The sequence below is a fragment of the Cryptotermes secundus genome, unplaced genomic scaffold (genome assembly GCF_002891405.2).
Source record: "Cryptotermes secundus unplaced genomic scaffold, Csec_1.0 scaffold724, whole genome shotgun sequence".
Taxonomy (NCBI): domain Eukaryota; kingdom Metazoa; phylum Arthropoda; class Insecta; order Blattodea; family Kalotermitidae; genus Cryptotermes; species Cryptotermes secundus.
In genome coordinates, this window is record NW_019727403.1 from 468,019 (window position 1) to 494,273 (window position 26,255).

Consider the following 26,255-nt stretch of genomic DNA (forward strand, 5'->3'; position numbering starts at 1 on the left):
TGCTGTGGAGTCCGCTTATATAGCCTTGCGCTGTTGCTAGTGTGACGTGGCGTATAGCATAGGACGCTGTTGCTAGCGTGACGTCACCGCTGTTGATTAGCATTGCGTAGTTGCCAGGTTACGGGGCTCGGCTATCTTCGGCTCCGCTCGTGACGTCACCGCGCGTTGCGCATTGCGGGGTGATTACTCGCGTATTACGCGGGCGCTCAGTTACCGCTGAGGGGTGGGAGGGGAGCGCTGACTCACCCGCCGCGTCACTGCTGGTGTGGGGGGGCTCGGATTTCGCAACATGTCACAATATTAATTGTCTGATATCATGCGTTTTTGAGGGGAATAACGTTTTGGTGTGCTGTGTTGAGTCATGGATACTTCATAGTGTGCCGCGACTAGAAAAAGGTTGCGGAACGCTGGTCCAGATAACTGCATTTGCATAATACAGAGAACACCACATGGGAACATTGGGTTTCTCTGTCCATTTATGTGCATGAGGGAGTCACAAATTTCACTTTGTGAACCCATAATCAGATTTTTATATGATTACTTTTCTGACACTTCGGGCATTATCAGCCAGTTACAGTAAAGATTAAGTGCTGTAAAGTAAACTGGCACATGTAGTGGACATTTTGCACCTTCTTCTTGTGATTAAACAAACATACTGTTCCAGAAGGTGGTTCGGCTTTCATGATCAGGTAAAAGCATGAAACCTGTGGTGTTGGGTCTCTTAGATGGAACTAATCTTTATCCCCAGACAACAGAAATTGTTCTGGTCAGGGTGCATAAACTATAAGTAGCGGATATCCAGCAGTGGGAGATTTTATTCTTTCCAATTCAGTAATCACCATATCATTCAACACTGTAGTCTGATATATAGGTGGCACCATTAAATAAATAAACAAAAGTTCATCCATTTTACTCTTGAATGGATGTCTTGAACAGTCATCAACAGATATCACTTCACTTTTTATTTTGGAATCTTATCTCTCGCTGTTTATCTCTGACATACACAGTTTATATACCCAGACTAGAACTGCTGATATTGTCGAGGGATAATGAATAGCTCTGTGTGATGGACCCATCAGAGGAGGTTTCATCTTTACTTGGTGAGAGAAGCGCCAGCTTCTGACACATGTTTCTTTTAACCAAGACGAGAAAATGTGCAGGATTCGTCAGTTCAGTAATGCGCCTTCATCACGTGCCTTTAGACATATCTGGAGTAAAGTAATTTGGAAGGTTTAGAAGGTGGCCACTTGTCAATGTAGAGCTGCCACTGATACTGCCTTCCGACAGAAACATGTCAGGAGAACAACCTTGCATTTGCAGCACACCTGTAAGGCTACTTCTTGTCAAACATTGTAATGTAGGTTCCAGGTATACTTGTGGTACGAAAGTTTTCTAAACATCTTGCATGAGATGTTCATATGAATGGAATTTATATACTTTAATATTACAATTCTTGTATATTACAGTGTCACTGTAACAGAATGAGTATGGCCTGTAGTGAGAGCTTCATTATTGTAAGAAACATCAACAACACTGTTAATGTTTTAAGGTTGCTTATATGGAAATTTCTTGCATATGAGAAAGGAATTTGCAGAGACCTTTGTCATAAAGAGCAATTGCTGATGCTCCATAACATTTTTCCTTAAGTTTTTGCGCAAATTGTACTCTGCAGTTTTGCTTCCAAAACTATTTCTAGCTGGTCTGTTGAGGTGTCATTAACCCACTCTCTGTACCTCTCCCTTGCCTACAAGAAGAAAGTCCACATTCCAGAATCTGTGAGTAACATACCCCTTCCAGATTTTATCCAGTAAGTATTGCCCATCATATGATATCTTCTGAACTTTTTCTTCACTTAATCAGCTTATTTTGTTGGGTCTTGTTTTGCTTCACTAGTGAGTAGATGTTGAAAGCTTTTCTTTTTTATTTTGCTCTGTTGTTTGAGCTAATATGTGAGAACTCCTAATTATGATAATGAAACAGAAGTGATTAGATGTGAATATGGAGCTCAGAATAATGTCTTTATGGAATTGGTGGCTTGTCAAAGAATGACATAGAAGACTACTGTCTTCCTTTTTTATTACTTTGACTTTATTCATCCATCGTGAATGTCAGAGAGTGAAATAGGAAGACTGTGGTATTCCTTTTCGATTTCTCTAACTTTTTCACCGTTTTGAATGAGAATGGCAAAATACGGCCAAGCTGTTCCATGAGATGGAACAGATACCGGTAACAAGAATATTTCTGCAAGCCCCTGAGTATAAGACTAAGCAATAACAGTGTTTATCAAAAGGGATATTTTTGCAGTACAATCTAACCAGTTCATTCCCTGCAAACCACAACTGTGACTTGATGTGGTTAGTGTATGCATTAGCATTCTATGTAGTTCTGTTTCGAACTTTTTGGTATACATTTACCAGAAACAGTGATGAAGGAACTAGTAAAATATTTGAATACAATCAAAGTAATTGAACAGGAATCTTAACAAAGCTATATATATATATATATATATACAGGCAGTTGTTTCAGAGTTTTGCACTTGAGTAAGTTATATTTGTTTTTAAAAATCTGGCTTTAGGTAGTACAGGTGCAGGAATTTTTTAAAATGTTGTAAATCCTTGTTATGCTGAGTTTGCACTACATATATTGTGGCATATTTGCTCAAGGCAAGCCAGCAGAGAGAGCTGTTAATGAGTAACGGCTTCGCGAACAAGCATGTTTCCATGGCAACAGCTGGAAACAGCAGCAGAGGAATGGTGTTTTCTGTGTGGTCCATGCCGAGATGTTATAAGCAAGTCAGTCAGTTGAGAGTCTACACTTGGAGCAATGAGTTAGTTATGGGACAGTCACCAGCCAGTAAGAATGTGAGTATGCAAGCAGAGGACATCGTTGGGATCCATCACCAGACAACTGGTGAAGACATACCAAACTAAGAAGACTTAGCGTGTGCTGTAGTGAGAAGTATAATGCGTGAATTGGTAAATGCATTATAATTATGTGTAGTTATGTTCTGTAAGAAACTCCCTGATTTTAGTCCAAACTGTACCGACCAAGCGACCGCTGCTTGTCGGTGAAGTTTAGTGCCAACTTTTGCGGATAGAGGGTGTCACGTGGTCAGTGCAACGAATCCCCATGGCTGTTAATTTCGGTTTTCTAGACTGGAGCCGCTATTTCCTTGAAATAGCTCCTCAATTATTATGAGGCTTAGTGGACCCCGTTCCAGACCCCACTGCTTTTCAGAAAAAATCTGGTGGCCCCGGGAATTGAACCTGGATCTCTGGAGCTGTAGCCAGGAAAGCTGACTACTAGACCACAGATATGGTCAGTTATGTTTCATAAGCATTCAATAAATCTGTTCATCAGTCCGAAACCCATTTGTAGTCACACCATGTACACATGACAATATTGTAGAGTGTACAGGTGTTGCTATGCAATAAGCGAATAAGCAGCGGTGTTATGCAACCTGTTTCTAGGCACTGGATCAGTAAACATGCATCTACAACAATAAGAGTTACTGTTGGAAACGGTGTTTTCTACTAAGTCCATGCAAACTGGTTATAATGAAGACAGTTGGGGTGACACAGATCAGCTGAGAGTTGAAAGTTTGGCTGTGAAGAGATGTGATGTGTGCTGCAGTTACAGTGAGACTGTTATAGTTACTGTGTTAAAACCCATTTGCCAGGATACACCTAGTGAAGACTGAGAAGACTTAGCATGTGCTAGTGATTTGTGAAGTGTAGAATCAGTAATAGCGCCATAATTACTTTATTTCCATGTGCTGTGTATAAGTGGTCAATAAATCCATTCACCAATCCATACCCTGTCTATAGTCACACAAGTTACTGTGTCTGCCTTGCATCTTTATATGTTTCTTGCCCAGTTTGTCCCTTTGGTAGTACAATCCTCTGAAGGTCCCCCAGTTCTCATTGACTCACACACAGCCCCAGCCTCTGTCCTCCCTCACTGTAGATATAATTTTCATGCTCAGCTTACTCTTCTACCCTGAAGATGGTGGCAACACACTATACTTCCATGTGACATCATGACTAAAAAATAGGATAAATATTTCCCTTGAACTCCTGTCAGAGCCTGAAGTGAGTAAAATGAAGAAGTTCTGGGATGAACTAATTGCCTACTTTACTTTCACTGCGATTTGAGTACCTGGTGCAAGTAGAAAGAAAGCTTTAGTATTTATGCGTAATGAATTCGTACAATTAGGGAGGCTGCAGTGTTGGAATTACTGATGGGAGTGATTTATGAAGTAAACCACTGAGATGGCCTCAGATGATGTGATATACGTACCAAGTTCCATGAAGATCTGTTCGCACATTCAGGTAATATTGGGGTTATTACACTGACCGTCTGATAGGTTGCAGTGATTGTGTTACTAACAGGAAGGATTTATGATGTATGGTGTTGAGATGACCTCAGATGGCATGACACATGTACCAAGTTTCATGATGGTTGATTTGGGAATTCAAGCAATATTAGGGGTATTACCTAAGAAATTTGAAAGATTGTAAGGTTGTTACTACTGATGAGAGAGGTTTGTTAAGTATGCTGTTGAGATGGCCTCAAGTGGCATGATATACATACAGTGTCTCATGACACTCAGTTCAGGCATTCAGGTAATGTTAAGGGTAAAGCAGTTTGAGATGATGCAGTGTTAGTATTATTAATGGAAGGGATTTATAATGTATGCTGTTGAAATGACGTCAGGCAGCTTGATATATATTCACACACTTGACATTTCATGAAGATTGTTACAGCCATTGAAGCAGCATTAAGGTTTTTCTCAGAAGTTGGAGAGGCTGCAGTGTTGGTGTTACTGATGATAGGGATTTATGAAGTACTCCATTGAGATGGTTTCATGTGACATGTTGCACTTACTGAGCTTCATGAAGACTAGTAAAGGCATACAAGGAGTTTTAAGGTTTTGCATCAGCAATTTGAATGGCTGTAATGTTGGTATTACTGATGGATAGAATTTATAAAGGGCACTGTTGAGATTGGCTCAGGTGGCATGATACACATACCAAGTTCCTTGATTGGATAAGGAATTTAAGTAACATTATGATTATTACTACAACAGTTTGAGAGTTTGTAATGTTGGTATTACTGATCAATGGGATTTATGAAGTGAACTGTTGAGATGGTTTATGTGACATGATATATGTACAGAGTTTCATGAAGACTGGTGAAGGTGTTTAAGCAAGATTAAGGTATTGCCTCAGAAATTTGAGGGGCTGCTGTGATGGTGTTACTGGTGGGAGGTATTTATGAATTACGTCATTGAGATGGGCTCAGGTGCCATGATTCACATACCAAGTTTCATAAAGATTGGTGTAGGCATTCAAAAGTTGTTAGGGGAGGATACACTAACTGACACACAGACAGCAAGATGGTCTCGTAAGTCTGCTTTTATTTTTTCAAAGTAAATCATTTGTAAATGCTGTCCTGAAGTAGTCTGCAAATGGACATAATCTCAGGCTGTTTTGTAAGTCAGATACTTTTCCTCAAGAATACTTTTACTATTTTTATTTGCATAATAAAACATAGTTTAAATTCAGTGTAACAAGAATTCATGACATTCATGCAGATTCTCATCCTAAGGGACACTTGTGATATCCAGAACTACTCATAGATTATCAAGGGTTAATGTAATGACTCGTGTACAAAATTCTGCAACATCTGCTGTCATACAGCGAAACCCCATTTAAGATTTCTAGTGAGAACAGTGAATTTGCGCACTGAAATGAGGAATATCTTTAATGCAGATGATTATTAAAATTTAACATTAAATGAGAAGACATCTTAAATTGAGGAATATTAAATCTGGGTTGCACTGTATGCAATTTTGTCAAAGTTTCTGTGCAGTCGACATGTTGTTATTTCTGTTGCAGGGGACTAGATAAAGTACAAAGAGTTCTGCTCACACATGGCGACAGTATAGAGAAGGTTGCTGATTGTTTTCGTGTTGTTGCAGCATCAGGTTCTTTCCCTTCAAGTATAGCTAATGACAAGCTGCGCCTTTATGGGGTCCAGTTTCATCCAGAGGTAGGCAGGCATGATTGTGTCACTGTCACCCAGAGGTAGGCAGGCATGATTGTGTCACTGTCACAATTTCTGTCAACCATTGTTGTTCATATTCTCTACATAAAACTACAACTTTGCCTTCATCTGACACATAACATACATTCTATGTTTTCCATCATATAGTCCATTAGAGACTAATTGAAATTGGAAGGTGCTATGGCATGGAAATGAATGTGTAGAAAACAAAAGTAATGAAAATTTTGAGACAACCAACCCCAGTCACAATAAAGATAGACCAAAAACAACTGGAGAATGTGAAATGTTTTAAATATTTGGGTAGCTTGTTAACAGATGATGGAAGGTGTACGTGTGAAATTAAATCCAGGATTGCCAAGGCAAAAGCTGCATTTAGCAAGAAGAAGAATCTTTTTACCAGCAAATTGGACTTAAATTTGAGGAAGAAACTAGTGAAATGCTACATTTGGAGCATAGCTCTGTATGGGGCTGAAACATGGACACTTAGGGCAGTAGATCAGAAACATCTGGAAAGTTTCGAAATGTGGTGTTGGAGAAGGATGGAGAAGATCAGTTGGACTGATTATGTGAGAAATGAAGAAGTGTTAATTAGAGTCAGAGCAGAGGAATATCCTACACGAAATAAGAAAACGGAAGGCTAACTGGATTGGTCATGTTTTACGCAGAAACTGCCTTCTAAAAGAAGTTATCGAAGGAAAGATAGAGGGGTGGATAGAAGTGACAAGTAGACAAGGAAGAAGACGTAAGAAGATGCTGGATGACCTTGGGGACAGAAGAGGATACTATCATTTGAAGGAGAAAGCTCTAGATCGCATTAAGTGGAGGAATTGTTTTGGAAGAGACTGTGGACCTGTCGTCTGACAGATTAGTGATGATGATGAGTCCATTAGATAGTTAACAGTGTTTTGGAGTAAGAGGGCTGTCTCAATCTTTAGGGTTAAAATAAAAGCCTGCTGTTATTCTTTGGTCCTGATGATGGAGGCAGTTGGTTCCTCCAAAAATTGGTAGCTGCCAGACTACACAGAGCCACATCCCATGGGACACTAATTTTTTCACACAATTTGTATTCTTAAACTGAACAAACGCTTTACTTAATTTTCATACTTCAGTATTAAGTTTGTAAGTTGTCTGTGCCTGGCTCCACAGGTTGACCTTACAACAAATGGAAAGACCATGATAAAGAACTTCCTTTTTGACATCAGTGGTTGTACAGGCAACTACACCATGAAAGGCAGAGAAATGGAATGCCTCAAGTACATCAAGGAAACTGTTGGTAGCAACAAAGTTCTGGTAAGGAGAAGAGAATGATGTAATTATATTTATAGAAATGTGTTTGTGCAATAATAAGAAATTACCCAAAATTGAGGAAAACACGTAGCTTTTGTTGATGTCATCTTACATGTAAAGAAAATTACTTGTACATAATCTGATTGATTTTTGAAGATGTTTTCTTATCCAGCATTTCAGATTTGATGCCAATAGACTGGGCGACAAAAACAGATTTTAAAACAGCTCCTCAGATTTGAATGGAATTTGTAAAGTTGTGTGGAATGTACCTTAGTAGATGTATACAAATATTTATTCAGTTCAGTTGAATTTTTACAAAGATGGATATTTTCTGAACGGAAGAGGTATTTTTATGTTCATATAACCTGCAGATGGTGCTACAGCTGAATTTGTGAGATCCACAGAATGCCCACCAAATTCTCCAGATTTAAATCCATTAAACTGCCATGTTTGGAGCAAACTTGAACAGGTAGTGTAGAGATACACTACTAGAGAGTACTGTTTGATTCTGTGGTAACATCCCACATACTTACACACTGTTTTGCCGTTCTAACAGACAACACTCACTCCTAGGTCAATATCACATTGCCCCACATTGCACTTATATTTATACAGCACTCGATGTCCAACCCACTTGCAGATCATCACGTGCGATAATGAATCACATTGCTGCCAACACTCGTATTTATACAGCACTCACTGTCCAGCCCACGTTTGCATCATCGCGTGCGCTAGCCAATCAGCGGTCACAATCGCAACTGCAAGTTTCGCTCCGCCCATCAAGCATGGTATAAAAGGCGTAGCCCAAAGCTCTCAGTAGTCAGTGATCACATTCAGTTAAGAGCGGTTAGTCATCACCTCTTCTGTGCGACCAGGCAACCGATGTATTTGCCGCAAGTCTCCTGTGACCAGGCGGCCGACGTAGTTGCTGCAAGTCTCCAGCGACCACGCTCTGTGACCGGGCAACTAACACAGCTGCCGCAACTCCAGGAACCACACCGTGGACAGCTGTTTTACTGGCGCATGCAGCACTACATCACCGGCCAGACAGGCCAGCTGAACGACCTTAAGACTTGGCCTACTACGAATGAACAAACGGCCCCTTTCAGGGCCCGCAAACTTTCCAAAGTGGTTGTCTATTGGAACCTCGACAATCCCACAATTCATTAAGAGTTATTGGAATGAAGTATTGAAAATGTGTAGCTAATTGTATCATAAGGTAACATCTGATCAGATGTCAATCAATGGAAAATATGATTTAGGCTGCAGTCCAAGAAAACTCGGGTTCTGTTTAATATTGATTCTGATAAAAGATATGCTGGACTTATAAATAAAATGCCAATTTTTAACATTCAGAGTGGAGAGTGATTTTCAAAAATGAATCAACTGAACTGGATAAATCGATTAGGGGATGTTCTGTTTCTTTGTTCTGGGCTTTCATTGTCACTGCTACTAGTGTTATGTGCTGTGCCTTACATGATATTGAAACTGTCCATCAGTCAGGGATTCCCAGTCCATACATTTTTCTTTCATAATGTGAGCTGAAGCTGAGAGCCATTCTGCTCCCTAATGTTGTGACATTGCTTCATGGTGTAGGAGCATGCAGGCTTATTTGGCTGATTCAGTTGTGGTTGTGCTAGAACCATTTTGGCCATATTGTTCCAAGAACACCCATTTATAACCCCTTTTTATTGTTTGTTTTTATTTCCTGTTAAAGTTGGCACTAACTTCACCGACAAGCAGCCATCGCTCAGTTGGTATAGTTCACTTGCAGACTAAAACCACAGAGTTTGTTATTTGTTTGTTTTATCTCCTGTCCCTTACCAGATTCCTGAATTTTAAGTTTCATAAGTTAAAACTCCTCTTCTGTCTGAGATACGCATATGTTTACTTAACATTACTCTCAGGTCCTTAAGGAATGCTTTCAACTTCAATTTTACACAGCTGCAGTCAGCAATAGAAGCTGAGGTGTCCATAAGGCCACTTATACATGCTAGTGTGTGAGTCTGTTAGCCAGTAGTTAACCTGTGTTTAGATAGTGGACATGTTGAAGTTCACATATTTTAGAGCAGTGGATTCCAAAATTTTGTGGGCCATGCACTGTGGCATGGATTTTTGTTGGAAGACCTCCAAAATATTAAATGAAATATTTTAAGACTCTTGAATGGAATGGAATGAAGATGAAATTTAGTCAGCAGTTACACCCTCTGGACTACTGAAATGAAGGTAATATAAAGATTTGCCACTCAAATTGCATGTTTCTTTGTGAATAAATATAACATATTGACCTTGAAGATGGGCAGTAGACTGCTTGAAATTCCATAGCAGACTACCAGTGATCCACAGACCATGAGTTTGGGAAACTCTGCTTTAGGGGAACAAAATGTTATGTGATCCCCACATCAGTTTGATTTGGTTTGATTCCAACCTAAGTGCTTCATGCCAGTTTTTATGTGAACACATAGTTAGAAGTAGTTTTTTAAACTGATCCTTTTGTGTTGCAACACAACACATGCTAGAACAGTATAACATGCACTGTGTAGCCTGGACAACTGGACCACAATACCAAAGGTAGGATTAAAAACAAAAAACTCGTTCAAATACAGTCAGGATTATAGAAACACTACATAATTCCCATAATATAATTGCAGAGCTTTAATCATCAGACAACGAAACCATGCTGTGGAATATATTCATCTTCCATTAAGGAGAAGAAGTGTAATTACACAAACCAAATTGGTTTTAGATTAAATAGAAATATTGAATGCTATTTTGTTAACAGACTAATTGTAATTTTTAGATGTTTTAAAAAATCAATGTAGATCTTGGTATTAGTTAAAATATGTAATATTTATATCTATGATATTGTAGTAGTATCCATATATGTTTGATAATATCCTTCTGAAGATGGTTGTTTTGGTGGAAAGGTTTAAAGGACGAAAAATTAAAAACAGCTGTTATCGATCACACTGGATGATAATTAAAAATCTTTTATACAATTACTAGTGTGACAGACCAGGATGAAGCAAGTTAGGATGGACATCTGTTCGTCCCCTCTCCTGTTTGTATATCACATTTTGTGTGATGCCGAAGTTCTAATGGCTATGACTCTGAAGTTTACTATCTTCTGAGGTGCGATGCCGTCTAGTGTGATAAATATGTACCACTATTTTAGAGGAGTTCGCCACCTCCAGTGAATATGAGGAAGTATACTGGAGGGAGATGTGTAGATCCATGGGTTGTCTTTTTCTAGTTTTCCATAGTTAGTAATGAACAGCATGCTGGGGAAAGTCCATTTGTTTGTGAGGTTTCTCTCTCTCTCTATTTTTCACTCACACACATGTGGGTGTGCACACACACGAGATATATGATGATAAGACATTGACAGTTCCAATGATTTTTGCCTCTGTAGTGAGGTTCTCATTATAAGCCAGTCTGCTGCAGTTATCATAGCTGAATTTGAAAAAGGACACTTTTGAACTGAGTGTGCTGGTCTACTGGTGATGCTTAAGACCAGTAATTAGGATTTGCTCAGTTTGAATATTGACCTGTACACCAGCTGTCCTGACTTGAATTTGTGAATGTTTTTGTCTGGAAGGATAGTACTTTGATTAGGTCATGACTTCTTCCTTCCAGATCTTTCTGAATTCATTATTCATCAGTTCTACCACTCAATGCTGTGTGGTGTAGATACTGGAAGTAGAGTAAACCGCTGCTAATCTGGTTACAGTTAATCCAAATGTCTGATAATCTGGATCGGATTATGAATAATTAAAAATTCTGTTCACAGTTGAGTACATACTTTAAAAGGCACGTGGCATTTAGGAGAAAGAGGGATTAGAGCAAGAGGACTTTCAGACTGTGTTGAAGGCAGCTGGAGAGACTGAAACCATGCAAGAGAATATCCAGAATTGGCTTAAGCTGGATGAAGGAGACCCTGAATCTGAGCTTCTTGTCCTTTTATAGTTTTTAAATTAAGGCTCTACAGTTATTCAGCAGCACTACCTATATTATTAAATTTTCCATTTGGTTTTAAGTTTGTTGTGGTTAGGGCTCTTTTGCTCCATTAATCTGGATGACCTCGTCCCCAAATTAATACAGATTAGCAGAGATGTGCTGTATTGTAAAATAAGTCACAAAATTAAGTTTTTAGTGTTCTTGAGTAGTGTCTAAAAGCTGGCATATGTAGAGGTTTTGACACAGTGTACATGCATGTCATTAATTATCTGTAATGACATAATTTTTGTTAAATTGTTAAAGAACTAAAGATTAAGGTTGCATTTGATGTCTCTTGTTATTTGGTTTTTATGCAGCTGCTGGTGAGTGGAGGTGTGGATTCGACTGTGTGCGCTGCGCTGTTGCATAAAGCCCTGTGTGAGGATCAGGTGATAGCTGTTCACATAGACAATGGTTTCATGCGCAAGAACGAGAGCCAGAGAGTGGAGCAGTCCCTTGAGAAGCTGGGTCTCAGGTTGAGAGGTAGTGTACTGGTTTGCTGTCATGGTGGACACTTCATGTATTCATTGTTCTGGTCACTATTTTTTGTAATATTTGGTATACATAATTGGGATAAATGCTGGGAATTTTTTGAATATCTGAATGACTGTTAGCCTTCCAAGAAGGACTCTGCTCCATTTGTGTAGTTATTGTAGTCTTTTTGCTTAATTTGTAGCCTACCTTGGCTAAGTGGTCTGTGTTATATGTTGTATCACAGTAGCTGTAGCCAGTCAGCACATTGACTCCTTGGGATCATTGTGTAGGAAGTGTCTAGATGCATCTGTCATGAGAGCTACCATGAAACCTTTCCGCAGCTCCATTGTGAGCTATTCTCTTTATATTATCTAACTGCTGAGCACCACTGAGTTGATAAAGTGAAAGATGGAATGTTTAATGTCAAAGTTGGATATACAAAAAATAATGATGGAGTTTTGGAGGCTTTGTTTCCAAATACTCAAAAGGCATAACACTGAATGTTGTACCATTACATTCCTCCAGTCACACAGTGTGTTTGTTGTCATCTGGTCTGTGGCCACCTAAAATCCCTAATTTTACACCGCTTGATTTTTATTTTGGTGCTACATAAAGAATTATGTTTATGTGAATGAAATTTAGAGATCTGAATCATTTTAAACCATGAATAAGGGAAGCTGCTGGGCAGGTAACAAGCAATATGTTACAGCATGTGTAGCAAGAAGTGGCATTTCGATTGGACGTATGCAGGGTCATGAACAGTACACACGTTGAAACTGTCTAATTATATTCAAAGCCATTTGAGGTGTACTTTAAAATAAAACAGTTTTCTGAATATTGTTTCTTGAAATCCCACCATTATTTTTTGGACATCTTATGTAATCAGTCTGGATGTTAGATGTCAGACAGATTACTTACTTTTCACATCTTTCAAGCATAAGGGTAAAGTTATTCCTGGGCTTAATTAAATAAGCACCATGCCATGAAGACATAGGTGGAGTGGAGGTGTAGCTCCACCATTCTCAACTTCAGCACTAGACGGAGGTGAGTGGTCAGTTTCATGCCCCTACTGCTTAACCTTTGGGGAAACAGCCCTTGGTACCCTCTGTCTAGGATACTGGGTGGTCCTCAGAGCTGATCTGGATGATGTGGAGAGGAGTGAAGTGTGACTAACAAAATGTAGCTGAAGTGTTACTGTCTGTTTCAAGTGTAAGAAAGGAAGCTGGCAACTCACCTCCATTTAGTGCCAAGGTTAAGAATGGTGGAGCTATACCTCTGCTGCCCCATATGTCTTCATGGCATAGCACTTAATTTGTTAAGCACAGGGACAGCTTTATCTTTACAGTAATAATACAGTATGACTTAATTTTTAACCCCATGGGTAGTTACTTTTGTGCCTTCCTGTATTTGTCTGAGACTGAAAAGATGGTTTGTTGCTAATAGTGTCTTTTGTAGAATAATCTTGAAGTCAAAATATAGAGATTCTGTAACTTGCTGCTGATGACTGGTTCTTGAAAGACTATTGATTAAGGAGACATTGCACATATATTTGGGGCCAGAAAGATGTCTTGTTGCAGATATATAATCTCCAACTTCCGAACTAACCCTCCGCAGTACTCAAGCCATCCACTTTGCTCCCAGGTTTATGGCAGCTTGGATAGATTGAAGTAAGGATGACATTGACATGCTGAAAGGGTACACTAACCAGACATCGCCAAATAAGTTAGTGGAAAACAAGTATCAGAAAAATTAACATCCGAGTACCTATACCTAGTTTGCCATAATTATAACATTTTATGACTGACTGTGTACCACATCTGAATTTAAGAAAAAAAACATTGTCTCCTAATGTGGTGAACTTCTCAATCTGCTTTCTGTTTGGGAACATATATCCCTGTTTGATTGTACAGACACTGAGCCAGTTGGTTCAAGTGTTAACAGTTCTGACTTTTATTCTGGAGGGGCTCTGTTCGTATGTTGGCCAGGACTTAGATTTCTGGTGGTTTAACTCAGTCCATCCAGCAAATACCAGGATAGAATCTTAGGAATAGGCCATGTCTGCTTCATTACATATCCTTTCCAGTTTATTAACAACTATCATCTGATCATTTGATGCTACATACTGTAGCCGGAGTTACTGACAGGATCATTAAATAAACTGCAAGCAAAGAAAGCAAAATCATCATGCGCAGTGAGAAGTATGGCTGAAAGTCCCTGCTTCGGTTGTGTTTCAGTGATCAATGCAAGCCATCAGTTCCTGCATGGCACCACGACTGTCCCCCTGGACAAACGAGATCCCAACTCCAGGACACGTGTTACAAAGATTCTCAGCATGACATCAAACCCTGAAGAGAAGAGGAAAATTATTGGAGATGTCTTTGTTAAGGTCAGTCACTTTATGTATGTAACAGTTATCCCTGTTCACCCCTGTGGTCACTAGAAATGTCCGAATGTGTGGATGTGGAACAGTCTCACTTTGCAGCAGGTCACTGCATCTCTCCTGTGTCCCCACTCCAGTTTTCCTCTCCTGACTGTCTCTTTGCATTATCACTGCAGCCCTGTTAGTCCGCCCTGCTGCTCTTTGCAGTATTTCATTTTACACTGTCATGTCAAAATAAAAGGAAGGAACAGCGAATCCTTTCCCCTTCAGGCATTTGTTTTACAAGCTGAAATTGTTTAACTATATATACAAGAGTAAGCCACCATCACTTCATTACCACCTAGAATACATTCCATTTGATGGTCACATTTATTTCTTGCATCCAGGGTACAGTGACACCTTGATTTAATGATCACAATTTTTTGTATATTTTCTTAATTTTATATTTCTTTCTGTTGATTGTCCGTAATCCTCTGAATATAACATACAATTTTTATTGATATAGCTTTTGTTGTTATTTCCTGAATTTTTAGTCTTGCATTCAAATTTTGAAAATTATATCCTGTTTTATACTTTCTGTTTTGTGTGTGTGTGTGTGTGTGCGTGCGTGCGCGAGATGCAGGGAGAGAAATTATTGTGATCATGAAAAATGTCAGTCTTGAGATTTCCATATTTTCAGCCACTTCTCCAGAATATGAAAAAGTGGTTTTTGAAATGATGTTGTGACATGTTGCGCAAAAGAGAACCCCTACATCCCCAGCGGCACGTGGCGGTAACGTAGCGCTCCCTCCCCCCTCCGCGGTGACATAACGCGCAACGCGCGGTGATGTAAGACAGCGCGAGGTAACAGCGTTGCTAGGCTATACGCAAACACGGTGACGCGGCACCGCTTCCTACTGTGACGTGGTGGGTGACCCTAGCAACAGCGAACGGAATAAAAGTCGGCTGAGCAGCAAGCGAAGGTCAGTGTGTTATCAACAGTTCTCAAGGCAGCAGCCTGCGAGTCGAGTTGAAATACAAGTATCGCAGCCGTCGCGGAAAGAAGTACCAGATGTGTGTGTAACTGAGAATTAATTGGGAGTGTGATACAGTGGGACTTATATAGCTCCCATACTGTGAAAACGTGTTGACTACTGACAATAGGGTGAATTGATTATTGCGAATAGGGTTATAAAGTGTAAAATCCCGCAACATTGTTATAATTAATTGTAGCCGTTAGTTGTAGGTTGTTGAATAAACCAATTAACAATCTCTACGGCGTATTCAGTAACGAAACACGTTACAATATGTTTACATGTATATGCATCTTGCTGTTGCCTGAATGGTTGGCCAGCCCTTATTTGTATTCAGTATTTAAAGAGTTATCCATTGTAGGTCAGTAACTAGTGAATATGAACTGAACGTACTATGCCCAAAAATTGATCACTGTGGTCGCGGTGCAAGGGCCAAGAAGGCCCACCCCTTATACATTCATATACATGCCCAAAAATTGGGAGTATTTCAGGTGGGCGCCAGAAAATGAAGTAGCGATTTTCTTGAAAACAGCTCTGGCAGCTTTGTTTTGAGTTTCAGTCAGTTATGGAGACTGTCACATGAAAATAAACTGCAGAGGTGATATCTTTAGGAAAATAATGGTACATTCTTTGTATGAAATAGTGTGTGTAGTGTCTTTGCATCCGTTTTTATGATACTCTTAAGTGGGTATAGTACGAGGGGTGTTCAAGTTCTAAGGTCTCCAATTTTTTTTCTCAGGACTGGGAGCAGATAGACACATGCGGTTTAGTTTAAAATACATGTGCACTCTTTGTGAATGTGTGACAGAGATGGCAGCACTGTACAGAGCACAGAACTCTAGTGGTGGCGGCGAGAGTGAGGAGTGTTTTTGATACCTAAAATGGCGACGTTTTCGTTACAAGAAGAGCGAGGAATCATTCGTTTTCTCCACTTGCGTGATGTGACACCCATTGAAATTCATCGCCAGTTGAGTGAGACATGTGGTGATGGTGTCATGAATGTGAAAAATATGCGTTTGTGGGTGCAACAGTTCAAAGAAGGCCGAACGTTGTGTGACAACAAACCAAAACAATCTCGGCCTCATACCAACCGGTCTGACAACATGGTTGAGCGAGTTGAGAAATTTGTTTGGAGGATCGCTGATTGAGTGTGGAAAGCATCGCCTCCAAAGTTGGCATTTCCATGGGATCTGTGCACACAGTCCTGCATGAAAACCTGCTAATGCGAAAAGTGCCCTCCAGGTGGGTGTCACGAATGCTGGCGGATGACCACAAGGCTGCGCGCATGGCAGTTTGACAGGTGATATTGACTCGTGATGAAGGCATGAATGGGGCTTTTTTTTTCATCAATTGTGACAATGGATGAGACATGGATGCTGTTTCTCAATCCTGAAACGAAGTGCCAGTCAGCTCAATGGAAGCACACAGACTCACCGCCACCAAAAATTTCAGGTAAGCGCCAGTGCTGAAAAAATAATGGTGGCCATGTTTTGGGATGGCGTAATCCTTACTCACTTTGTTCCAAAGGGCACAACGGTGACAGGTGCATCCTACGAAGACGTTTTGACGAACAAGCTCCTTCCAGCACTGCGAGAAAAATGGCCGGAAAAGGCTGCACATGTGCTCTTTCAGCAGGACAATGCACCAGCACATTGGGTGTATGCGACGCAGGAGTTTCTTCATGAAAACAACCTTGAAGTGGTTTCTCATGCTCCCTACTCACCTGACCTGACTCCTAGCGATTTTTGGCTTTTCCCAATGATGAAAGACATTCTGTGTGGTCGCACACTCACCAGCCGTGCCGCTATTGCATCAGCTATTTTCCAGTGGTCAAAACAGACTCCTACAGAAGCGTTCATAGCGCCCATGGAATCATGGCGTCGACGTTGTGAAAAATGTGTATGGCTGCAGGGAGATTACGTTGAAAAGTGACAGAAGTTTCAAATTTTTTGTATGATTATTGTGTGAGAAAAAAAATCGGAGACCTTAGAACTTGAACGCACAGTGTAGTATATACACAGGGGAAAATGTGTGAAATAATTGATTGCTGTCACACTGAACGGTAGCTTCCAGTATCATGCTTGAAAGCAAAGTGATCCATCACTGTTGACCGCAAAATATGCAATAAGAGTGAATTACTGCTTCATGTGTGTGACCATGATGAATGATGTGAAGAAAAGAAAAGCATCTTCTATAAAGATGAGAATAGGTATTTGAGTTAAATAGTGGGTGTCATAATACACTTTACATATACTTTTTGTTATGTGCAAATATGAGAAATATGATTTTACTTCAATGTATTAACCAACTTACACAGATTCCGGTGTTCACATAATGCTGGCTAAGTGGGCAAGGTGGGGAGAAGGGGGAGTAAAGTATGGTAATATGTTTGGGGCACTGAGATGCGGTTCGAATTGGTAATTGGTTTATTGAGTCTTCATTAGTCGGAACTACACGTGATTATTACACTATTGCGGTTTTATACCATTCACACTCATTACACACCAATCTTCTCACCCTATCTGCAGTAGTTTTCACATATTTGTAATACGGGAGCTATACAAATCTTACTGAATTACACACTTCCAATCTCACTGCACTGTAGCACACATAAAGTCTTGAAGTCGCACATTAAGTCTTCACTGGCTGACTTCTCAGCTGTCACTCACTATCACTGATTATCACTGACTATCACACTCATAAAACGTTCAAGACTTCTTCCTCCCCTGGCTGTCTCGCACTGAACACTGACTGAGAACTGACTATCTGACTAACTCTGACTATTTAGGAATTCCAGTCTCTCCTATAAACCCTTGATTGGACAAGCAGAAGCCGCAGCTTGCTCCCTGTTGCGTAATCATCGTGTCTACAGAGGCATTGCTAGGCAACACATCGATTAGTCACTGCTGAGAGGTGTTTACCACGGCGCTGCGTAACAATGAGTGCAGTGTGGCTTGGCTTGGCATGGCACAGAGAAAACGCCATTTTCCATATTGTTGAGTAATCGCCATTTTCACAGATTTCTGCGGCTCTGCAATTCTTGCATGGTGTAAAATCACCACAGTATTGTGCCGTGGAGGAGGAATACAAAGGGGAGAATGTGACTTGGCTAATATTCAAGTTATGTGATTTCACCCTCTATGACCTTATTTTTGGAACACAGTTGTCACATAAATCAAGGCGTACCAGTACTGTGAAGACCAGGCAGGAAATCAAGGGGTGATTTGTTCACCCAGTGAATGAGCTTCACACAATTGCTATTACAGGAACTGGGGCATTTAATAGCTTTTGGTGGTTGAATAGACAGATTCAGAGAGTACCATTGCATAATTTTCTAAAAGTTCCAGGAGAGAACAGCTCCTACGGCAGTAAAGAGATAGAGCTGGAGGTTTTCTTATAAGATATCTACTACTGAATTTGATCCTTACCTAATGTGGACAAAGTCTGTGGAAAGGAAAGCATATTACAATGGAACACTCATTTTACATTCATCAGTTTAATGGGTTTCCATTATTTGATGTCAAGTTTCAGTGATCCAAAGTAGGTCTCAGTGGTAAATTACCCCCATTTAAGTTTTTTTTTTTTCAATATAATCTTCAAATCTAATGACTCACAAATTTCCAGTTTTTTCGTTTGAAATTCATGTTGTCATGTTGTCTGTCCAAAAATATAAAATAGGGTCAAGGATGTGTTAGAGAAACAAGGGAGGAACCATGTCATCGCAGTCAGCCTACTCTGGAGGTGTACCTCACTTAACGGAAACAATAAAAGTGTGAGCTTAAGACTGGAAAAGAGGAAAATTGTTATTCATCCTAAGACTTACCATTCTGTCATTGTCTTATTTTTACTTGGAAGTCATCCTGAGTAGTTAGATATTATCACCGGGTTGCAGTCGTACCGTTTCTTCATCTGGCATTGCAGTCTTGATGTTTTCCAAAAATAAGTTTCCATTTTATCTAATGGCTTTTAATATCCAAAACATGTAGCAGAGCCAGACTAGGCATTGACCTTGATATAGTTGTGTTGTGACAGTTTTAATAAAGAAGTTGTAAGTTCCATTGATAGCCTGCATATAGAGAAGATAGTGATTTTAATGTGTGAGCGTAGATTATTGGAATTAGTCACTAGGAATTGTAGCTGCAAGTGAGAATGATTTATTTCAGAGATTGCACCCGTGTGTGGCATTAATCTACAACTCTGTGGTGCCAAAGAAAAGAGTTAGGTCAGAAGTGGTCAGAATGACACAAGTGGATCACAGACTTTTCCATGTTAAAAGGATCAGATAAAACCAGGGCATGTCTCTGAGTACAATATTTTTTCATTCAGTGACATTATGAAGTATAGGCTTAAGTATATTAGTAAATAAATATGTAAAGCTGTTTCTTATTCTCCCGTGAAGTGATGCTTAGTGAGTTAATCCTGTTTTCTCTAACACCACAGTCATGCAATAAATAATATATAAATAAAATGAGGGAGGATTTCAAAGTGTACGTGGGGAAAAGTGGAGTGTCCAGTGGTTACGTGGAAATAATAGCTATTAGTGAAATTTGTGAAGTGTCTGTTAGCATTTGCTTTGTATCTAAGGGTGATTTCATTTTTTGTTATTAAAGTTCTCACATGATTGCTGTAGGTAGCAAATGAAGTGATCTCAGAGCTGAACCTTAAACCGGAAGAAGTATTCCTGGGGCAGGGTACCTTGAGGCCCGACCTGATCGAGTCTGCATCACATCTTGCTAGTGGCAAAGCGGATGTGATCAAAACACACCACAATGACAGTGAGCTCATCAGGCAGCTGCGAGATGAGGGGCGAGTTGTTGAGCCATTGAAAGACTTTCACAAGGATGAGGTACAGTTCTTCTTACTATACATGCTGTCTGTTCTTGTGATTATGCAGGGTGATGGAACTGAGGCACTGGAGTAAATTGAAACAGGCTGTAACATGGTAACACCATCTGCTGAAGAGGTTAAGTGATCAGTGACATGTTGTGATTCTTATTCTGGAAATAATACTTTTAAATGGTAGCCAGGGACCTGGGCTGTCCTTTCTTGTTAGATTTGAGGTTCTTACAGCAGTTACTGGAATTATTACTGTCTTTTGGAATGAGACACCATGTAAATTGCTGGATATGTTCCCCTCAAACATTGGAATCCATCTGTCAACCTGCATGGTGCCACATCCCAGATGACAGTAATTATCTTCTCTCTTGCCTTCATAAGGCTTCCAGGTGGAAGCATCACTACAGGGTTGTCATGAAAGGACTGGCTCTGCTTCACATATTCACCGTCCAATCATAACATCGGTATTGCAAAAATATGAAATACAGGCTTCAAGAAGCTGTTCCACAGAAATGCTGCATAAATTTCAGAATAATAGTCTTGTGTAGCAATATTCATCTGTTTGCCCATCTGAAACCTCACCTAAAGGATCTAATACCTTGAACAAGTAACCTTATGGAAGGAGGGTCATATGTGTTCCATGAGATCTTTGGTATTGCTGTTTTGGTTTTCATTGTGTATAAAAAATACAGAACTTTCTGATGATTGTGATGCACCTTGGAAGATGGTTCAGACACAGTGTACTATGTGCACTTTGCTGGATGAAATGGAACATCATAAAGTTAAATTTTCTCTTCCCTATATTTGCATGCTTTGTCTTGATTCCATGTATATGTAAGCCAGATGTTTATTTGTTTTCTGTTATTTTAGTTTTTTAAATATGCCAGTAACTGTGACTTATATAGTTTTGAATGAATAGATGATACTGAATGCTGAATTGGGGAGGAAGTTGAAGGAAGCAGTTGTGCCTAATTTAAGGTCCTGTTGTGGCATTTGTCAAGAGGAACTGAGGAAAGGCATGAAAACTCTCAGTCAGGATAGTTGATGGCTGGCTGAGATCTGGATGATTGCCTGTAGAATACAAGTCACAAGCATTACTGCTTGAGCCAATTTACTCAATACAAAATGTTCTCAAGAGGACCAGGATTTGCTTCAGTAAATTCAAGGAGTCAGCGTATTACGGTCAACATCACGTGGCTGTTGATTAATCTGTGTATCTTGTATCTGTTAATTTTCAGATCTTTAATGATTAATTAATTAATGTGTTGATGCAATGCTTATGCCAAGGAAATATGCAGTACAAGTAATATATTGTTGGGTCTCTTTCAGTAGGTTACCTAACAAGTTCCACATTTCCTTCAGTATAAGGTGCTATTGGAAAGTTCCCAAACTAGGTGAAGAAAAAAATGCTGGAATAACTTACTCAATTTTGGCTGCCACGTCCTACAAAATAGTCTCCTTGGGAACATATACAGCGATCCCATTGTTTTTTCCATGCTTCAGAAACAGCATAAATATCATTTTCCATAATGCTGTTGAGTACTGGATGTCAGACATTGTTTCAGATATTCTCGTTTTTAATTTGGGAAACAAGGCAAAATCACAGTGGGCTAAGTCTGGCTAATAGGGAGGATGGGGAATGGTAACCATGTTGTTGTTAGTCACAAACTCTGGTTTTCAGGGATGTGTGGGTGGGTGTGGTGTTGTGATGAAGGATCACTGCGGCGCATGTTCAGATTTTCCGTTAAGATTGACTTTGTCCATCGTCTGGTATTCTGGACACACCCTCTGGTTCTGTGATTGAGATCAACTCTTTGTAATGGATCCATCTGTGTACGTATCTCCCAGTGTTTTCAGCTGAGGATGGAATGAGATCCAGTTTCTGAAATGTGTTCTGTTCAAAATATTAGCTAATATACGAAGTCCAGAATCCCAGTAACCCTTAATGTCATACAGCATCATCAAAACTTTTGGAATTGAATTATGCCCATAACCAATTTGCTCTCTTGATAGCCAGGTCACATGTTGTTATAGCTGAACCTCTGTTCAGGTACGGATGTTGGGCAGAGACCTTGGTCTCCCACCGGACCTGGTGATGCGGCACCCATTTCCAGGTCCAGGCCTTGCCATAAGGGTGTTGTGTGCTGAGGAGGCCTACATGGAACGGGATTTCTCAGAGACACAAGTTCTTGTGAAAATCATTGCAGAATATGACCAAATGCTACAAAAGGTAATGACTGTTTTGTCCATGTTGTTCAACCAAATGAGCTAGCTCATTGTATATTATATTTGAGGTTCTAATCACAGTGGTTGTGATGTGCTGTGTATGTGGCATTCTTGGGGAGAATGGGGGAAATGCAGTAAAACCCTGTTGAGACTTCTTTAAAGGACTGCATCTAAGATCTTGCTAGGAGAGAAAACTGAATTCAGATTTCTTGGCGCTTTCATTCCAAAGAGTGTTACTGTTTAAGGCTGCATACATTATTTATATGTCTAATTAGCAGAACGAAGAAAACGAAAAAGTAGAAAAAATATTTTAACAGTAGGGCTTTCCGCTCACCATCGCTGAAGTTCACAGATGACTTGTCTGGCAGCATAGTTATATCATTTTATACATATGATCATCAGAAATGCAAAATATTCAGTTTGAAACCATTCAAATTGTCCTGTATACTGTTGTGATTTAGGGGTTACCATAGATGTGGTATGGACTGGATATTGGCTTTATTGAGACACATGTACACACCACTCAAAACTACAAGTGATTATGGCGCCATCTCAGATCTTCACACTTTACAAATCACTAGCACATGCTAAGTCTTCTCAGTGTTCACTAGTCATATCCTGGCAACTGATTTTAACACAGTAATTATAACAATCTCACTGTAACTACAGCACCTGTGAAGTCTTCTTTTCCCAGCCGCACTCTTGTAACTAACTCTTCACAGCTGGACTTTCAACTCTCCACTGAACCCTATCACCATCTCTTCTCAGCCTCCCTTGCAGAGCTCTACTCCGCTGCCAACCATCAACTAACTGGATTGCCCCAGTCGACTTCTTTGTAACCACTTTGTACAGACTTAACAGAAAACACTATTTCCAACAATTACTGTATTCTTGTAGATGCTTGTTTACCAATCTGTTGCTTAGAAATAGGTTGCATAACATAGTTGCTACACTTGAAATTATTGAACTGATTGAGTCAGCTGTTTGATGCATGGAAGTCAAACTTATATTTTCTGCTTTTCGCTTGGTGATGGTTCATTTGAACATTTCTTGAATCACATTTTTGGGACTGTTTGTATTCAATATTTACTCATGTCATTTATGCACTTTTTTAACAAAAAATTTTTATCTGAAAGTTGTGGGTACAATATGAGTGAGTAGGTTTAAAGGTGCTTCAGTGGCTTCAGCCGTTTGTGCCATGGGTAAGATATATAATCATATTTTTCAAAGTGTAATTTTACATCATAGATTGAGATTAGGAAAATCACAGTTACATAATATTGAGAAAAACAAGAGTCACATCAGAGAGAAAAAGTTTCTGCTCTTTCCACATAATTTATAACCGGCATTTTGAAGCCAGCTGTGTGCTGTACTTCCTCATGTTTGACAAATTTTCAAATTGTGGCTTATTACTGCTAATAAGATGATATAGCCTCCTTGACTGCTAACATAGTAAGGCATCCAGCACATCACAGTGGCTGGTGAGACAACACTAACAGTAAGATGTTATTTTTGACAGGTTCCCCTCTTCAACCTGCTCTTGAGTTTGTAGACATGTGCTCAACATTGGTTGACTAGGAATTAGACCATGTTGACATAAGGAATCGAAGAAGCAATACAGTTGAACCCCCATTTAATTGATCTTGCTTTGATGTTTTCCCTCATTTAACATAGGTTCACTGGTCCCAAGTCAGTAAGTGCAGTGTTGAATTTCCTTTAAGATTATCCTTAATTTAGTTTTCACATCCATTGATATGTAAGAAACCTGAAATTGGGTTTTAACTGTATAATGAAAGGCAAAAGCATGCAAGCACTATCCTACGGTAGCAGCCCCTTCAAGTCTTGAACAGTATGAGGACATTGTTTAGATTGATGTGTGAAGATGCTGTGTCATTCTTCTTCACCAGTGCACTTTTTTGTTCTCGGGTTATTTATAGTGATGAAATGTATATTGGTGAAGGCATGACCTTTTGTATACTGCTAGGTAGTCTTGGTGCACCAGAAAATAAAGGTAAAGGTAAAGAGTGTGGAACAATCTTTATCCTTCAGGCATTCTGCAGTTATTCTACCCATGCTAAATATTGGCTGGCAGAGTCTGTGTGAGCAGGAGCATCAGAAATAGCAATATTAAGACCAGGACAGTGAATGCTGGCCAAAGGCAAGGGTGAGTGGAACATCTGGGCACTGGCATATAACCATCAAGGCAGCATAGCAACACCTGCGTTATTTAGGGATTGCAGACATGTGTAAAAAATCTCATTAGGCTATATCAGGATAGATTCATCTTATATAAGAAGTCAGACAGATCACATATACTCTAAATCCGTAATTCTGGTTCGCAAGAGAGTTGGGTGTGTTAAACTTGGGTTTCTTTGACGGGTGGCTAAGATGAATTACAGTACTTTATGAATGCATGGATTGTTGCTGATTTACCAAGTTATCAAATAACTTTCTTTGTTAGTCATATCACTGCATTCACAAAGTCATATGTTCCTGCACTTTTGTTGATTGATTGATTAATTGATTGCTGTATTGTGAAATGTAGTGTCACAGCATGCTATATATATATTTTTTTTATTTAAGAATTCTGAAAGCAACTAAAAGGTGACCAAGAACCCAGTGTTTATGTAACTGTAATTTGGCAGTCCCTTGTACTGATAACATTTACCCCCTGCCCTTAAACCATCTTATTTCTGTAAGATTTGAGGCTTTCACGGCCGTGACTATGAAGAAAGCAGTCTTCTGGGATTTGGCACCGTGTATATGTGGTGTTAACCAACGTCTCTTCGCTTGCAGATTTCTTATATTTTTCCTTCTACCCTGAAGATGGAGGCGATACGTTCCTCCAAAACGTCGGTTAACACCAGATATACATGGTGCCAAATCCCAGAAGATTGCTTTCTTCATCTTATTTCTGGCTGCCTGCTCACAGACACAGATAGGTCCCTGTTCCCATGTTGATTAAGCACTTGTTTGCGGTCTCACACTACATACCTGTATAGCTGTATCTTTTTTTGTACAAAAGAAGATTGTTGTAGTGTAAAATATTTTATATGCTAAAAAGTAAAGTTGTCCATGTGCTTAATAAATTAATCATAATGACATGAAGACATATTGGGGAGTGGAAGTACAGCTTCACCATTCTTGACCTTGGCACCAGATGGAGGTGAGTGGTCAGCTTCATGCCCTTGGCCCCTTTACTCTCAGAGAAAGAGATCCCTGTACTCATTGTATAGGATGCTGGGTGAGTCCCAGAGCTGGTTTGGACACCGGAGGACGCCTCTGTGTACTGACTGAGCTATCCAGGCCCTTATGTGGGAAGCCCCTATCAACAGAAAAGATATGTATGTCTTATAGAATATATGGCAGGACTGACAAACTTTAACGTCTTAAACAGGAATACTTCTTATTTAGTTACTGTACATTAACAGCTGCAGCTACAGAGCCCATTGCTGATGGTGAAGTGGTGCCTAGACTCTGTTGTATGATGTGAGACCTGTAGAAGCACCTGTGTTGCTTGTATCATGTTACAGAAGCATGCATTGCTGAACCGTGTGGAGAGTGTGACAAGTGAAGACGAGAGGTTAGAGCTCAGGAAAGCCTCAAACAAGCAGCATCTGGCAGCCACACTTCTGCCTATTCGGAGTGTTGGTGTGCAGGTAATGTTACAGTAATGTCTCATGCGCATTGGTCTAATAGTAGCCCTCTGGTTGATGTCTGATACTTGCAGGTTTTGCAGTCGAAACTTGTTTCATCCACTAAGACTGAGAAACTATTCTAAATAAAATGTGAGTGTAGATATGAGTTGCAGTCAGTTTATAAAGTTGTCATGGTGTAGAGTAAAAATTATGGACATTCATGAGAGCTGTATGAGATTGAAGTTCTTGCTGAAGTAAAGATTTGCATTGTGATCTTCTGTTGTTATGACACCATTCAGTCTATAAGCTGGTTACCCGCATTTCAGAGGCATAAAC

At 39.8% G+C, this 26,255-nt stretch overlaps 1 protein-coding gene across 5 annotated transcripts in view; it reads left to right on the forward strand.

Moving 5' to 3' along the window:
• Window positions 1-26,255, forward strand: part of LOC111864737 (GMP synthase [glutamine-hydrolyzing]) — a 74,727-nt gene that overhangs the window by 37,290 nt on the left and 11,182 nt on the right. For all 5 annotated transcript variants that reach the window (XM_023852228.2, XM_023852229.2, XM_023852226.2 and 2 more), the window contains exons 5-11: window positions 5,901-6,054; window positions 7,216-7,359; window positions 11,670-11,835; window positions 14,061-14,212; window positions 19,850-20,065; window positions 22,106-22,285; window positions 25,815-25,940. In XM_023852228.2, coding sequence (XP_023707996.1) covers window positions 5,901-6,054; window positions 7,216-7,359; window positions 11,670-11,835; window positions 14,061-14,212; window positions 19,850-20,065; window positions 22,106-22,285; window positions 25,815-25,940 — 1,138 coding nt within the window. The remainder of the gene's footprint in view (window positions 1-5,900; window positions 6,055-7,215; window positions 7,360-11,669; window positions 11,836-14,060; window positions 14,213-19,849; window positions 20,066-22,105; window positions 22,286-25,814; window positions 25,941-26,255) is intronic.